Raw genomic sequence first — 17957 nt, 5'->3', positions numbered from 1 at the left:
ATCTCTTGGTTCCCTGGTGCTAGACCATCTCCTAAATCACCCCTAGGCATGGTTAAAAAGCACCTATTGCCCAAAATATAGTTACTGTAGCATCCAAACTGCAGCTGCCTGCAGACCGCTGCCTCACCACTTCTCCAAAGGGTCATAATTAGAGCCACATCTAGAATTCACCTGACCTTTCAGGGGTACAGTTTTCACAGCCTTTGTTGCCCACTGTCTGGCTTCTACTGAAAGTTTGAATTTCCACACACAATGGCAAAGACTGCCATTGGGCACCACCTCCTTCCTCCAACTGGCCCCTGCTTAAATGCCGATGGCTCCAACATGGAGCCCCCTTTGTTCATTTTAGTTCTTTGTCTTTTGCTTTTCTGCCTATGTCCTCTTTTTCCTTCTCATGTCCTGCAGTGCATTTTGACTTCTATCGTCTGTAGGCAGTTACCTGGGCTTCAGGACTGTTCCTACATTCATATTACTCTCTTTCCCTGTAGTCAAGCTCTCCATATACCACTTCCTTTTTTCCTGCTCCCAGGACCGAAAACTGTAGTCGGTTGCACTTCTATAGGTGCACTGGAATACCTAGAAGACATTAGTGAGTTCCTGCCCAGATAACATTAGTTCCTGCACACGCAGAGAGAGTAGCACTCTATCATAAACAGACCACATCCGCTTTAAGAGTAATGATCATTCACAGATAGAGTTGACCTCTTTTCATAATTTAATATAGCACAAACTCGACCTAAAGGTAATGGAGTGCTTTATAGAAGAACCAGTGACAATACACATGATAACATTCATTTTTTTGCACGGATAGAATAGGGGATTTGCCCAAAATCAGGGGATGTTGGGCTGACACTGTGACTCAAACCTGGTTCCTCAGTTCCAAAGTTGGCCTCTCTGGCCGTAAAACTACAGCCGAGTCCCTGCATACATAGTATTAAACCCCTGCACAGATACTGCAGAGTTTATGCAAAGTTGAAGCTGAGCTTCTTCAGATATAATTCTGAGTTGTTTGCAGTCAATTCATTTCTTGCACTGAAGCAAAGCAGAGTTGCAGAGTTCCTGTGTATATATATATGTATATCTATATGTATATTTACATATATATGTGTGAGCCCCTACACACTAAATGTTGAGTTGATTAATAGATTATGTTGAGCCAGTTCACAAGCGGGGATCAGCTCTTTCAGTATTCATTTCGGCAGTGTAAAAGCTGAGCTCCGGTGGCGACTGATACAAGTCACCAGCTCCTAATCTGTCAGAGTAGTTAGAAGCTGACATAGCCTCTCTCAGATAGGGAGTCAGAAGGAGGAGGTAAGAGGGGAGATGAGAGTAAGAGGGAGGGGACAGAGAAAATAAATTGTGAAAAAAAGAGCAACAGAAGACATAAATGAAAATAGTGATAAAGAAGAGAAGGAACATATGAGAGAATACGGAGGGATGAAAGAGAGAAAAAATAAATGAAAGGATAGTGTGACTCAGATGGGGAAGAGGAGATAAAGCGTGTGAAATGGGATTTGGCAGAGTGAGTGACTTGTGAACAAGCAGCAAGAAATTTTGCTAAGTTAAACGTTACTGCACATTTCACCTACTACTTTTGCACCCTTCTTCACCAGAAGTCTGACTGTAACCGATGGCACTGCTAGTTGTGGATGGTGCAAGTGCAAATAAACATTTTGGCTAACAGCACTTATGTTTATTATTATTATTTATTTTTTTATAAACTAAGCACTGCAGGAGTGAAGTTGTGCACATATAATACACTGTCAATTTCTGTTGCTTTCACTCTGAGTACTGCTGTCAATGGGTATAACTCATGCCTGTGCCCTGCTTCTTTAGGCCATCATGCACAATGCTGTCCATTCACTGGTGATTCAGCTGTCAGTTTTTTTGTTGCCACCTCTCCGGGCTTGATTGCAATAAGCAAACCCTAATTTGAGTGGATGGATGTGTGAAGAATAAAGCCTATGAGAGTAGGTCAACTTGAAGGGTACAGGAAGAGGCATTTCCTTCAGCAGCCTCAGGCTCCAGTCATTGTTCCCTCAGCAGGCAAAAGGTCTAAGCACTCCATAGATTGCTAGCTGTTCCATCAATCTTCCTGCAAGAGATCAGCATCTGTTCGGGTGGAGAAACATGAGCCCATCACTGGCTGGGGTGCAGGTGTTGTCCATCAGCTGGAGCAACAGCATCCCAGTGTGAGGGGGTAGCGGGTTTACTGGAATGCTTACACCTTCTCACACACATGGGTCTATGCCCAGGTCTCAGTCTGGTTATTCTCATATCACTCACTCAAATCCTGCAGCAGTGAACCTTGTGCTGTTAATGCTCTCCTTAACAATATTAAATCTAATTTCTACACAGATTCGGCTCCTTCATAAGCATGGCTGACAATGTTATTTACCATAATAAAGTTCTTGTGCAGCATACACACATTTAAATTTTGGCATCTTAAGCCAACCCTCTTTCATTCGGAGAAAAAGAAAGTGTGACAGTGCAAATTTGGCCCTGGGTTTTGTATCAAACAGCTCAGACTGATAAATCCAAGCTGGTTCCAGTAATGGATTTATTGCAAAATGTACCCAGGGCCACCTTAGAGGTGACCCCTTACAAAGCTAACACTGGCATGGTTGCTGGCCAGTCACAACCAGCCTGCCACCACCACACAAGATTCTGGAACCCTGAGGTCAGAGCTCCTACTCTCTAGGTCCCAGAACAAAGCCTTTCCTGGGTGGAGGTGTCACACCACCCTCCTTGGGAATGTGCACTGCCCTGCTAGTGAGCTTTAAAGTGCTTACCACTTTTGAAACTCGACCTCCAAGCCTGCTGCTAGCAGCAGATGGTCGCCCCCCATTGCAAACCCCCACTTTTGGCGGGAGCAACGGTGGGAAAACACAGCAAGGACAGGAGGCGTGGTCAGCCCCAGCACCTAAGGTGTTGCATGCAACGTAACCCCTCATTTTCATTTTCCTCCAACTTGCAAGGAATAGCCAATCAGATGAAGGGAAGTGACCTCTGCCCACAGGAAGTGATCACTTAGTGGGTGCAGCCACCGTAAGATAGATGATCCATCGATCACTACTAGGTACTCCCCTAAATGCCCACTTAATACAGTGGCACCCTAGACCAGAGAATCAGATTCCAAGGACACAAGAAGACCTGCAAAAAAGAAGACCCAAAGCTTGAGAACGGAAGTCCTGCTGCACTAAGAAAAAGGCGATAAACCCTGCCTGTTGCACCCAGGACTCGGCTATTGCCACAGAGGGGTTGCTTGGACATCGGACGGATTCTACAAACCCCAAGAGGACCTCCACTCTTCTGAAAATCGCAGAAGATCTCCCTTCTGAGTAAAGGCATCACTCTCCTGCAACCAAGACCAAAAGACCAGTGAAGTCCAGTTCACTGACCGGCTGCTGAACAAGGAACCGGGCACCGCAGACAGACCAAATTTCACCTGATGGATCATTAGGACAAAACCTTCAAGTGTGCCACACTTTGTGGCACTGCGACTTCCATTGGCCGAGCTGTTCAATAGTTCCAAATCCCGGTCACTCAGCGTCAGACACCCAGAAGGACAGTCCACTCCAGACTGAAAAAGGGCCAGAAGGAATCCCAGGCAAGGGATTTCAGAAAACACCAGGACCTCCCACCAGAGTGCCCCTGCTCTTCTGCAAGCGACCCTCAAAGTGACCTACCTCCTGTTTCCAAGGGCACCTTGGCGCACAGCTCCTGGCTCACCGATTTTCTCTGCATCTGGCCGCCATGTGGCATGCACCGAAGATCCAGCTGTGTTCTAAGGGTCCTCCACCCCTTGCAACCTCGACACCCCAAAGGTACCCACCGGACTCACCTTGAAGTCCACCTGTGCACTGCTTCTCCAAGTGGACCCTTGCAGTGGCTTTGCACCAGCTCCAACGATTTTCTGCAGCTGCTCCCGTCGAAACCATGAGCTGCCTGAACTTCTCAGCTCCACAGGGCCCACCCAAGACAATGACCTGTCTGCAAAAGGAGACATTGGTATATGCATTGCCTGATTTTATAAGCATTTGCAAAATATTTCTCCACTGATTCCTATGGTGATTAATTACGCACAGAACTGACACATTTCCTAAAGTTTAAAAATTCATAACTTAAAAAGTACCTAACCGATTTTGATGATCTTGGTCTTAAAAGTTTTATAAAAATCTGAATCGGAAGTATTTTTGTAAATTGGTCTCGAGTTATTCTTTTGACTGTGTGTCTTGCTTTATTGATACTGTGAGTACAACAAATCTTTTGCACTTCTCCAAGATCAGCCTAACTGCTTAACCAAGCTACCACAAAAATTAGAGCATTAGGTGGTCTAGTTTTTACCTCTGTAAACCAACGTGTGGTTGCCCGGACTCCCTGCACAGTGTACCTAGCTTTGCTCACTACATAGAGAGCCAGCCTCCTACAGTAACAGGAAGTCCCTTTTTGTGAGTTGAGGGAACCCTGTGGCAGTCCTTTGGCCTGTGAGGTACATGAGGGAACATCGTCTGGCGACATAAGATGTAAGAATTGTGTTAAAAGCGTGTCCCACTCTTGAGATTGGGCGTTTGCTTAGGTGGCATGCTTATTTGTATCACAGGGCATCACCCTCCCCTGTTCCCCTTTTGCCCACTGAGCCCTGCCATGCAGCCAATGGTAGGGCAGATAGATCTCTCCATTCAAGGGTACGTTTGTTCGGCCAGTAAGAGGGGCATCCCTGCAAAACAAGACCATACTGTACACTTCTTCTTGAAGATGCCTAAGGTGCAAGCTTCCCAGTTGTATTTGTCTGTGAGTTCCGTGACCTTCCACAGTGTCTCATTCACTGCGTGCCAGTAGGCTGTGAGGGCAGGGCAGGACCATAACATGTGGCGAAGATCTACATCCCCCAAATTACAGCAATGGCACCGCAAGTCTGCCATGGGGAAATAACGGTTAAGCTGCATTGGGCTCAAGTATGCTTGTGTAGTATGTGAAATTGTATATTATTAAATCTGGCGTTTTTTGAGACATGTTGATGAGAAGATAGAGCCTGTTCCCACTCAGTGCCATTCAGTACCCTTCCCATGTCGTCCTCTTATTTTGCATGCAAGGGATCTAAAGGAGCACCTGTATGACTTCATATTGTTGTGTAGATTCATGTGATCAGATGATGGCCCTCCTGCATGGTAAGGTGTGCCTGGAGGACAGCATGAATCATAGTTTCCTTATCCCTTGTGGATTACAGAGTGTGACACTTATTATGCAGTTGATGGCAGGTGAGGAAGTGGCCCGGCTAGCGATCATGGTCCACCAGGAACTGCTCGAAGGCAAAGAGGTGGCCACCTGGGAAAAGGTCAGCACCGGCTGTGGTTAGTGGCTGATCTTGCAAGCTCCACACCTGAGTATGTCCCAGAGTGCCATGGGAGGCCTATCAACGGCAATCCTGGAGTGTGTGGAGGAATATGCTAAGTTAGGGTCTGTACCCTGGTGATGCATTTGTGTGCCACTTGCACCTGCATAGATTGCAGGGAGTTAGGCAGAAGTTTGGGAAACAGGAAGCTGCAGATTGTGGTGGCCATCAGAGGCTGTAGGCCGTGATAGGTTTCCTCCAGGTTTTGGCTTACCAGCCACCTGGCAACCCATTGCAGATGTACCTTCAGGTAGCAGGCCTCGAATGACGGGCACCCAAAATGCCTTCCTTGGGAGGAAACTGCAGTTTTTTCAGAGCTTTACAGCAGTGACCGCTTCCTCATATAAGCAGTGTTATTGTTGGTTATTGCATGTATAATGATTGTTAGCATGTAGCAACATGTTGGGAGTTCTGGGCATCCACTAGTATGTGCGAGAAATGTGTGAACACACTACATCTATATAGTGCAATGGAATCAAGGTTTAGAATCCTCCCTCCCACCCACACTGGCATCCCCAATCCATCAGTCAATGTCATATCCCACACTCCAAATCATCATTAACATAATAAATCTAATTGTTATTCTGAAAACAAGAAAGCAAAACACTGTACCTTTGGGGGATTCCCATTGGGATCAAATAAGGCACCAGCGTGTAATCCCTCTGGTGTCGCTGGGGGTTGCCAGGGCTGCCTCTACAGAGGCCAGGTGCTGCAGCTAAGGATCAAAATGAAAGGTTGCAGATATAGTGAGCCCTCATGGATATATGAGGAGGGTATTTAATGATGAGGAGGGGACACCTGGTCATTGCCATTATGGTGAGTCTCATGATGCATCATTGCAGCTGGCCATGCCATCCAGTTGTGATCATCAGGGCACCACAGTCCCGCTTGATATGTTCCTTCCAGAACATCGTAGTTATCTGAGGTGAGGAAAAGAGGTGTTGTTTTCCGTCCAAATCAATGTTTAGGCAAGCGGGAAATAGTATAGTGTACTTTCTCCCGGGTTGTTTTAGTTTCTTTTTGATAGGGATGTATTCCTTCTCAGCTGCCTGCACTTCCACCTTAAAATCTGGGAAGAACATGACTTTTGTAGTCCTGGTGGGTTAATGTTTGCTTTTCACATTTCATTCTCAGGACAGTGTCACAATCTGATAATTGTGCATTCTAGCCATTATGGGGCGCACCAGGGCACAGAGCTAGGTCTTGGCATGAGGAACCTGTGTGCCTACTGGACCACCAGCAAATGGGAGAGGTTGTCGGAGTGGAACATATAAAGGAGCAGTTGTTCCACTTACAGCAGCATCTTTTCAGTGTTGATAGTTTCAAGGATGCCTAGATTGTTATGTCTCGGTCTGGCTTTGCGGTCCTTGTTTTCAGCTTGTTTTCTTCACCTATGTCCGTTCCTTTTTCGACTCATTTCTCTGTCTTATGAGTCATGTCATCTTCAACTTCTGAGATACGCCTCTCTGCTGCATCTAGCGGTGCCCCTGCGTGTTCATTTTGGTGATCTTGGCATCAAGGTGGGTGTTAATGGTGTCAGTTTTGGAGCCTGTGGAGGTTATGCTATGCTGCATAGCCTGTAGGAGTGTTGTCAGATTGGATTCTTTCAACAGGGTCTCTGTTTTGTTATGTATCTATCAGCCCACTTGGTGTTTGATTCATGTGGCTGGACAGTTTTTCTGAGGTTGAAAGAGAATTTACCTTGTTTATTGTCAGACTTGCCCATCTTGTGCTGATTTGCGTAGGCCACGTGAGTTCTCACAAAAACAATTTTGTGCCTGCGTGGGCGATGAAAGTGTGAAGGAGGGTTCTGGTTCTGTGTGGGTTCACATTCGAGGCGTAGATTGGTAGTAGGCTCTGGTGAAAATTTCCTTTTTCCACTCTGTCTCTGGGTTGAAGGTATATAGTGCTAGAGCTATATGTGGTGCTGAGGACCCACCGGTCACCTACAGTCAGGGGGGCATGAGCAGTCCTCAAGCAGTGATAGCCGGCACACAGAATATCAGTGGCGAGAGCTGTCCATAGTGACCATCCTTATGTTTTTGATTTAGTTATTCGCTGTTTATAGGGCTCAGTGTCTCCACTATGGTGCTTGCTCCCTGCAGTTGCTGTCACAATGTGCGGTTCCCTGTCCTGCAATTCATTTTATGGCTTCTCGATTAGTTTCATTCAAGGGCCACCACTGGCCTCCAGGGTCTTCGTGTGGAGCCCTCAGTACTCTGTGGTGGCCGGCAATGCAAGCTGGTCATCGGACATTCACGTGCCTGGCCCCACATGGTGGGAACAGGGCAGCCAACAGTGTCCTGGCAGGTAAGTCTTCAAGCCACAGGGTTCCAAATCGATGTGGCTGGCACACACGTTCTCCCAGCATACAGTGGGCCAAATGGATGCACGTTGTGAGGGGCATTTCAACCAGAATGTCTCTGATTTACTGAGACCCAGTCTAGTGTGGGATGCGGATTACAGTTAAGCTTGGCAGGAAGGCAGTCGAGCTGTAAATGCTCGATGTATAGTTCACCTTCAAAGGTCACACATGCCACTGTTCTGTCGGGTGGAATTAGGTCAGGCTGGTGAGCAGCCATCAATGTTATTTCTTTGTAGTACATTAGCAGGCTGTTAGGCACAGCAAGGATGTTGTCTGTCTGTCCCCTATTTCACGTAGTAGAGTTTGAGTGCAGTCCAGGCCACCATTGAAGGATGAAATTGAATGTTTGTAGGCTAGGCTCGCGGAGCTGCAATAGTGTGCAGCCATTTTGCAACCGGTGCTGTAGCACACCCTACAATGGTACATTACATGGAGAACACTGGGTTCCATTCTGGAAAGCCAAGGCCTGCTTGGTGAAGACATGAGAAGCTGAGTAATATTCCCTCCACCCCCCAAACAGAGTAGTGTGTTGCTGCATTCCCGTGAGCTGAGTGGGACACACAATGGAAGAACTGAGGAAGAGTCTCTCCCTTTACACTTCAAAAGGTTGCTCTCTGATTCAGTGACAGATCACAAGGAAGGGGCCTGAATTCAATTCATCTCAGGAAGGAGATGGGGTTGATAGGGGAATCATAAAAAGTAAGACTGTAACCTTTTGAACCACATATCACCTTGGCTGACATCCAGGTGTGAACTCTGGTCACTCCAATGAACTGTGTTGTGGGATAATCAGCTTAAGAGGCTTGCCTACTGTAACAGACAGCCTTTCATAATGGAAAAAGAAGATGAAGAATGTACACTTCAAAAGAAGCAGAACCCCAAATAAACCCTCAAAGACTTGGACCTTAAATCCCATTTTGTGTCTGGAAAAAGACTATAATAAGAGGAGGTTGAGAACCAAACATTTGTCATCTGCCAAGCAGGCAGATGGGCTATGTGAGAAAAAGAAGTTCTACAACACTTCTGCCTGTGACTAGGGCTGTGAGCCAAGGACTGCCAGCTGGGTGAGGGGACATCTCTCAGAGAAATCAAGACCACTTGCTCTGGAGCCTGGAGCAACAGCACCTGCCTGCTTGCCAAGAGCAATTTGCCCTGTGAGGAAGACAAGAGCATTGAAGGGAGTGAGGTCCAGTGGAGTACCTTACAGAAAGGACTCCCTGAATGAGGTGTGCGGGAACAGCTGTGCACTGATCAGCTGTCTGTGCAGAGTTGGCTGCATGACCCCCATTCGCCAGAGAGAACCAATGTGGACTTGCTGTGCGGGATTTGCCAAACATGTACCCCCACGTTGCAGTGACCCTGTGGGCCACAAGGGTCCACTGTTCAAGGTCCTGCTGCGACAGCTCCGAGACACGAATGCACCAGAGAAGTCTGAGCTTGATATGTAAAGTACGTTGGAAGTGGCTGTCGGTGCTAACACTCCCAGGACATTTGGGCTGTCACCTGAGGAAATACTGATGCTGCTTTCGGGGGTCGAGCCCGCACAACAAGAGCTGCCCCTGACTGACCCCGAGGATTGTGGAGGACGCTACAAATGATGTTGCTCCAGTCAGGATCTAGGGAGGATTGACTTACTGCATCTTTGCCGGCTGGGAGCATCTCTGACCACTGGAGAGCCAGCAGGGCCACTTGGGAAGATAGCCTGCGCCTGCAGGGTGCTGTTGTGTGAACCGCGGGCAGCCTGACTTCTCCGAACAGGTTAAAAACTCTTGTGTGTCCGCAGTCAGGGCACCCACTGCCTTGCTGAATGCTTCCATGCTGCAGAAGTGGATAAGAATGGAACCGGGCCTGTTGGTTCCCTGCGGACAGACAGTGCTGCTGTACCATAGACACTCTGAACTACATTCCTGAAGACTCAGTGGGGAGCACATTCTTTAGTACCGCCTGGTACTAACCATTCCCTGTATACTGCCACCAGTGAATGGGGAATAACCCTGACCACTTAACAAGGAAAAGGGCAGGACAGAGATTTTGCCTAGCAGACACTAGTGCCCCGACCTCATGAGGATTGTGGTGTTGCTAATGAATGTTGTTATTCCTTTGCATGTGTAACATTAGAAATAAAATACTTATTTTTCTTATAAAAGCAAGTATTTGACTAGACAGAGATTTATTGACAATTAGGTGTGCACTTGAGTTATGAGTCGTGTTCTGTAAACTGTATCTACATTTGTATACGCCTGTAATTTAGAGGCAAGCATTTATATAATTAGCTATTTGGCGTCATTCTGTTTGAATGGTGTCAATGGAATGAACAAGTACATTAATGAGTCCACAATAGCACCGCAAAAACATTTTGGCCTTGGTTGGCCTAATCAGTGACACCTCGCTGGCACACCAATGGAGTTAGTCCACTTCATCAAGATGAAGATGGAACTTCTTGAATCAATCCGAACCACTGGTAATTACTAATTTTATTTGATTTTTCGTTTCTTATATAGTTCCTTTTCTCCACAAGTTTTCATGACACTGAAGATCTGTGTTAAGGCCTAGATCTTATAGATATTTAGCAAACCAGAAATGATTTCAAAGCTTTTCGAAAAGGAAGAAACTACGATATTTGTTGACAATGAGTGGCACTTACTCTGAATGCATTTCATTATATCATTTCTTAGGTTGTCTATCATTATAGACGGCGGCCAAGCATATAGAAATTAGTCTTGGCCCTACCCCATAAAGGGACTGCCCATCCTAAAGTGCCATGCCATGCCCCAACCTATTTGAGCAGAAACACGCCTGGGCACCTTTTACTAGCTAGGCCTCAGTGGGACGTGTAACATGTGCCCCTTTAGCACAGCACCCTTGGGACCCACATTTGGACTCATTCACACCACATAGGGAGATTCACTTGAAAGTACCTTAAACACGGCAATCATTCTGGACACATTGCATTCCATTGTTTTCAGCTTATCTTGTTCCAGTACAGAACGAACAAGTATACAAGTCTCAGGCATACAAGTCTCCCCCAAAAACATTTGAGGTTGCTTGAATCCCTGATCGGAGTGAATGTTGCAGTTCAGACTGAATTGCTCCTATTGGGGGTGTACTAATACTGATTTGTATGCCAGTAGTCCCTATGTGCACTGTCACAGAGTATAATAACCAGGAGAATGGAATAGTACCTAGTACTCATGGGTACGCTTCACACAAGCAATTCCATCCATCACTGTTGTTTGCAGTGATTCGTCTTAAATGGCCAACTATTCCCCATCTAGAGTACTGAAGGCTGCTGTGTCAACCATTAGTGCTGAAGCTGCACTATATTAATGAAGACTAATAGTAAAGCTGAAAAGCGCCTGTGGTTGTTTGTGCCCCATTCTGTGGAATCGTGGCCTAGTGGTTTGGGCTATTAACTCTTTTTGAGGTGGTCTACAAATTTTATTTTTTATAGCTGATCCCTGATTGTAATGGCACAATAAGCAAACCAAAAATGGAATGGAATGATGCCTAGATTAATTACCAATAGTTACGAATAAATACGACATTTACTTCCATCTGTTCTTTTTTGTTTCCTGCACCTGCCACCTGGATCTTAAGAGAAACTACACAGAGCAGTCACCCATGCTAATGCACCCTCCCAGAGGCATCTGAAGCAGAAGTCTCATTCTGTGTTTAGTATGCAAATCATCACAAAAGAACTGAGAAGAATGCATGTGTTTGTTTATTCGACTAAAAGAAATAGTACTCTCATTCATCCTGAGATTATGGCCATCCAGAAGGAAGCTTTTCCCAGAATTTGTCATAAATGGAAACCAAGATCCATAGCCTTTATGGTAGAAGTAACACCCAAAGAGCCACAATTGAGCCCACAAATAGAAGAATGCCGCAAGTAAAACGGAACCTTAATCAATGTGTTGGCTGGAAGAATGAAAAAAGAATATCAGCTCTTGAGGGTAATTTATTAAGGCTTTGATCCTCAAATTGATGAAATTTGATTTTGTCTGAGATTTTGAGATGGAGCGATCCCAAAGCGTTCCTATACATCACATTGAAAACTTATATGAGCTGTTATTTTATGTCCACTCCTCAAATACCTATAAACAACCATGATTCTCAAGGGGGCAAGAAAAATCTTCACGTTATCTGAGAAAGTTAGACAGTAGTGCTCATGCAAAAGGAGGCAGGATATATGGTCCAAAAATATCCATCTTTCCAGGAACTGCCCTCACTCATGATGAAGCTGGACGTTTGCGTTGCTGTCACCGGGCCTGCACCAACGAAGACAAGGCACAAATGGAAGCTTCACAATTTTAAAGACTCATGAGTGCTAAAAATACTCCTCTAAAGAAATGGACACCAGAATGACCAATGAACATCTGGCAATTCCATTTTTATATTTTTGTAGGATGCCATAGAGGCTGTCAAAGAATTACAATTTTTCCTTATCCCAGATAAAAAACAGTCAGTAGTTTTATTCAGGCAGCAGCCCATAAAACGAAACACAAACCATGCTAATAAATATATGATAGGGGTAAATTAAAAGAAATAAAAAATTAACTGTACACATATTTAAAATCTTTGAATATTATGGTATACCCTAATCAGCATTTCGCACATTAAGTGTTGTTCTTTTTAATAGCTGTAGAAAGGTGGGGTATTATGCAAGAAGGGGAAATGGAATCTTGTGCAATGACCCTCCTTTTATTGACCCTCGTTGGGTTTTATCAGAGAGAGATCTAACGGTCGCACTTGTCCACATCCCTACATCTTTGATGTATAAACAGCTAAGCAAAATATCAGATCCTTTCTCATATGGCAGAGGATCTAGTCAGAAACATAAGACATATTTCAGTCGTTTGCACAAGTCAACACACATAGCACTACAGAAACTTACATGTACATAAGGAACCTTTGCACTGGCCAACCTGGCAAAATGCAGCAACATCCATGGTCATAAACTCTAGGTAAGCCTTTGACACCTCAAAGAGTGATGCGCATGATTGAATGCCATGCGTTAAACAAACGCCCGCCCTCTAAATGTAGAGTGCTAAGGACAGCCCGCGGAGACAGTAACATGATTTAAGAACTGAAGGAACATAGCAGCTTACCTTTTTTCTGCAAGTCCCTTGTTATTTCAACCATCTGGATTTCTACTTTTTCACCTTTGTATGCCTTTTATTTGTGCTTCTGTCCATCCTTTTAGGAGGAAGTATAGGTCTGATTAAGCACATATGTCCCATTTACACGTGACTGTCTGATATTTAAGCAATATTATGCAACTGTAAGAATGCTTAAAATCAATTGTCGTATATGTGGTGGGCGTGGATCTGGTGTTCATTAAAAGGTAACCTCTTTGGACAAAAAGGGCGAATGCTAGCAATGCACACACCCTGTATCAAAGCCGGTCATTTACCTAGTTGAAAAGCAGTAGACACCTGGCCATTCTTATGCAAACATCTACTGCAACCAGGGCCGCTGTCAGTAACACTCTTCATTCCAGGTGCCTTTCCTGTCCCCTGAAAGCAGTGCCCAGTTGGAAATATAAGAATCCAGCAGTATTGCTTAACCCCACCTTCACATATGTGAAAAAGGCATGTGCTGAGGCTGACAACAGGAAAGCTCTAACTAGTGAGATTCAGGAACATGGGTCAACTATGTATGTATACACTTGAAGTGAGAATGAATAACACATATCCTGTTTGCCTGTAACTCGACCGGTTTCTGTCTCCTCTCATCTGCTTTAAATTGTAGGAAGAAAAGGAATTGGGAGAAGAGAGAGCTGCAGAACTTGCCCGACTGACTGGACTGTTTATTCTCAGGCGAACCCAAGAGGTTATTGATAAATTTCTCCCTCCCAAAACGGAAAGCATCGTCTTCTGCCGACCCACAGCACTGCAGCTGGAGCTTTACAGAAAGCTGCTCACTTCTCGGGCCATCCGATCCTGCCTACAGGGAGCCCTGGAAAACAGCCCACACCTGGGGTGCATCCTAGCCTTGAAGAAACTCTGCAACCACCCGGCGCTGCTCTTCCGAGCTGTGAAGGTATTGTGTGTTCCACGGTGACAAAGGGTGAATGATGGAAGAGAGAGCCGAGGGAGTGAGGGGTGTTACTAAACAGGTTTCATGTAAGGTTTTCTTGTGTGTTTAACGCTTGGCTCCATGTTTTGATTAACTTCAAAAGTTAGTTTCACTACAAGAAATAATGGCCCTCATGAGTCTGGCGGTCGCATGACTGCCAGACTCGCGGTGGTGGTCCTACCGCCAACTGTCTGGTGGTTGGACCGCCACATTATAACCTTGGCGGAGCCGCCACAGTCGGACTACAGACACCGCCAGGCTGCCTCAAGCCGGCAGCCTGGCGGTCCTGGTGGTTTTCATCCTCCGGAGCAGCGCTGTTTGCAGTGCCTCCCTGGGATTACAAGTCCCCATACCACCAGCCTTTCCATGGCGGTTTACACCACCATGGAAAGGCTGGCGGAATGTGGGTGTCGGGGTGGTGGGAGCCTGTACTGCCCATGCACTTGGCATGGGCAGTGCAGGGCCCCCAATGCACAGCCCCATTGTGCATTCCACTGCCCGAATTACGGGCAGTGGAATGCTTGGCAGGTGCTTCTGCACCCTCCGCACCGCCACATTGGCGCCGGCTCCAGTAGGAGCCGGCGTCAGTGTTAAGGCCCTGCTGTGAACTCTTAATAGGGCAGGTGGAATTCAGGGCGCACAGGCGGTCTGAAGGCGGGAAGAGTTTGGCGGGCGTCCTCCCCTGCCTGCCAAACTCGTAATGAGGGCCAGTGGATTCTGAAACTTTGAAATGGCTATGCTTGGCACAGGGTTGTTTCTTATTTGTCCATGTACTACTCTGTGGTGTTGAAGTCTAGAACTGTGCAGAAAGCAGGTTTGTGAAAGGTGAGGCTTGGAAGTGTCCATATTGCCTCATGTGCTATGGTTCGGAGTCTGTCTTCTCTATGCCCATTGTATCCATCACCATCAAATACGCTTGTCGACCACTTCTTCCAAATTTATATTGTTCACTGTGATTGCATCTTAAATGGAAGTTACTCGTCCTTTGTCTGCTGTATTGAGTAGTTGTGCCTGGGCGCTTCCTCTTCGAACATCGAGGTATGGCTCAAAGCTCCATTGACATACAGCTTCAGCATACAGAGTGTAGGTCAGCCTTATGGATCAAAGGAAGCTTAGAGCTCAAAAACCGAGTACCACTGTTGGGTGTAGAGGACAAAGTGTCTTCAGTTTAACAGCGGTTATATTAGTAAAGTACCCCATTTAGTAAAGCATGGCTAATGAATGTACAGAAAGTTAGCTCTCCCCGATACCCCCCTTGCTAACATTTTGAAGGTTGCAGCCCCTTTTACCCAATGACTAGCCAGTATTTTACAGTCTCTGGAAACAGAGGGAACGCCAGCAACCAGGGGAAGATACCAGCATCACATTTAGCCAGATTGCTACAGAAGGTTGCTCATGCTTAAGTCGCGTCTTTTTGAGCGTGCCCAGTATTTTCGTATAGGTTGGTGCAGGCACACCCGACCAACTTCCTTTGCAAAGATCATGATTTGACCTCTTTGATTGTTGATATGGCTGGAGCCATATTTCCTCATAAGTTTTGCAGCAACCTTTGTGTAGCCTGGGGTTGATCAGGCTTCCGATAAGGCCCTCACAGTTTTACTGTCTATTTTTTCTTATAATTAATGCAAATATACAAAGCAGGGCTACTGTGTAACCAACTTACAAAGACTTAGTAGAGGCAGGATTTTTTTCTCCATTTTTAAGGGTTTGTTGACTATTTTTCTGTGGCGTGTGGGATTTTAAAATGGCAAGACTTAGGATCATGCATGTAAGTTGAAGGTTGGCACCAACTAGATTTGAGCCCAGTGTCAGTCTTCTGATGCTGTGTTATAGATGGTGTTTTCTTGTGCTGTCTCGGTTGTTGATAGCATGTGGCATTTAAATCCCCTTAAACCTTCCACATTACCCACACCTGGAAGCCGCGTTAGAGCTCCAGATACAATATCTCTTTTGACACCGTAAACTCACTTGTAGGCAGAACACATACTTACATATCCTGGCACATACTCTTTGTAGAAGCACTGAGCAAGGCACCTGGCTATAACTGCTTATGGCTGAAGTCATGTCATGTCAACCACCATTTGCACCTGTCCCGTTCAGCCATCTGGAGATACACAACTACAAAAATGTCGTACTCAGCCATAAAATATTCTGTGCCTCTGCAATCTCTCTTAAATTTGTTCCCTGTCTCGATCTGCATAAATTGATGCTCCCTTATCACCCCATCAGACATGGCACCTCATCCCTGTTATATGACTAGAGCAGTGCCTTGCCGCTTTAACGCGAATACAGTGGTAATTAACATTAATATATTTAGATTTCTTACAGCTTCTGCTAAATGAAATTGTAGTGATGTTTAAAAGAAAAGATACCTCAAGATTTACAGCGAGGTTGAACCTTTATGTTTTTTAATTTTTTTTTCTTCTATTTAGCGTTCCCAACTATACTAACTGTACCTACCTGTAGGAACAATACGTATTTAGAAAAGTGGCGGAGAGAGCAAGGGGAGTTGCAACTCATGCTGGCTGCTGTGAAAGTCAGATCAAGGTGTGGTCCACAATATTGGTGCCTGAATTGAAAATCTCAGACCACCATGAAGTGTAAAAGTCCAAAGAGTCATGGCTAGCCTCTATTGGTCTCCAGATCATGATGCTCTAGGAGGAATGCGCAGCAGAGTCATGGAGCATACGTAGGTTGGTGTAAGTCTGTGAACACATCTAAGCACCAAGTGAAATATGCTAAAGATCTCACACTACTAGTAGTGAAGGGACCTCAGATTGGAGACATTGTCCTATGGTTTTGCTGGAGAGACCAAACATCACACAATATGGCTTGCAGTATCTGGAACTGAACTGGAGCATCTGCTTGTGGTGCATTTGTATTTTCCAGTCTAAGTAGGTGCATACATAGACACTAGACTTCCACGGGAAGGTGCACAAAATGTATGAGGGACAACATTCTTTCCACGTGATTGGCCTAAATGGGCCGTGACTCTTTTATGATATAAAAGGAGTGCATGCGGGAGGAGGTGGAGGTAATAGTAAAGGTTTATGAACTACTGATCAGATGATATGGCCCCAGTAACATCATCGCAGTTTTTGATGAATTTAGTTCCAGTCTGTTGGCTTTTCCACATTCTGCCACCATGTTTCCCCCTTCTGACACGGATACAAGGGGGCTGCGTGTTAAAGCACAGTTTTCCGTCTCTGGAAGGTCTTGGGAGGCCTCAAACAGGTGTTAAGCAGTAGTAAGAGGTGAGATGCAAGTTTCTGGGAATACCACACGCACAAGAGTGAAACCCTCAGCAGACGTTCCTGATCATTAAAAATACACAAAAGCTCTCTAAAAACTTTGCAAACCACAAGCAACTGAACTAAAACCGCCCTGTACTGAGTGTAAACTCTGACACAGATAAGGTAACCAGAGAGACTAGGCCCAGCAGTCAGTGCAACAGGGGAGACATCCGGAGTCCAAGCTCGACAGACACTGTGGGAGAAGAGAGCAGAGGACGCTAATATGTCTAAATACGAAGAAATGTATAAAGTTGCAGCAGGAAATGTTCGACTTGTCACACTTGTTGAGCGTTCGTTGATCCATTACAGCTAGTTTCACCTCATCCATGGTTCCTTACAATGCCTTTAGTACCCCAATTTTCCACCGGCCTCCAGCATCTAGCTTCCCACCCTCTCCAAGACAAAATTCCACCTGCAGCACCAGGAGCTTTAAGCTATTTTTAACTCTACTTCGCCAACATTGATATTGGCAGTGAAGGCACAGGGGTCTGTCTGCAGGCAGAAGTGAAGGAGACTCGGACTTGAACAGTTCACAGGACATCTAGGTCAGCTACATGAGGTGTAATCTATATGGTGCATGCCCTAACAGGAGCTGACATGTTAGCGCAACCCAGGGATATTTGACCACGAAGACTGGGAGGCAGATAAGACATAGAGATACAGCATAGACCCTAGACAAGATACAATGAAGGATATAACACAAAAATGTTGTTTTGTGATGCAACGTAGCTAGGTGATGTTGCCTTTGCATTCAAGCCTTCTTTCCTTTTTTAAGAAAAAAACTGTTTATTATGCTTTTTCAACAAAAATGTCTCTCATACAGAAT

General features: G+C 45.5%; 1 protein-coding gene across 3 annotated transcripts in view; it reads left to right on the top strand.

Annotated features, from left to right (window-relative positions):
* RAD54B (RAD54 homolog B) overlaps positions 1-17957 on the top strand; it is a 429314-nt gene that overhangs the window by 316868 nt on the left and 94489 nt on the right. For all 3 annotated transcript variants that reach the window (XM_069220480.1, XM_069220479.1, XM_069220481.1), the window contains one exon: positions 13512-13802. In XM_069220480.1, the coding sequence (XP_069076581.1) occupies positions 13512-13802 (291 nt within the window). The remainder of the gene's footprint in view (positions 1-13511; positions 13803-17957) is intronic.

Source organism: Pleurodeles waltl, chromosome 2_2 (assembly GCF_031143425.1).
Source record: "Pleurodeles waltl isolate 20211129_DDA chromosome 2_2, aPleWal1.hap1.20221129, whole genome shotgun sequence".
Taxonomy (NCBI): Eukaryota; Metazoa; Chordata; class Amphibia; order Caudata; family Salamandridae; genus Pleurodeles; species Pleurodeles waltl.
This window is presented reverse-complemented; position numbering and strand designations above follow the sequence as displayed.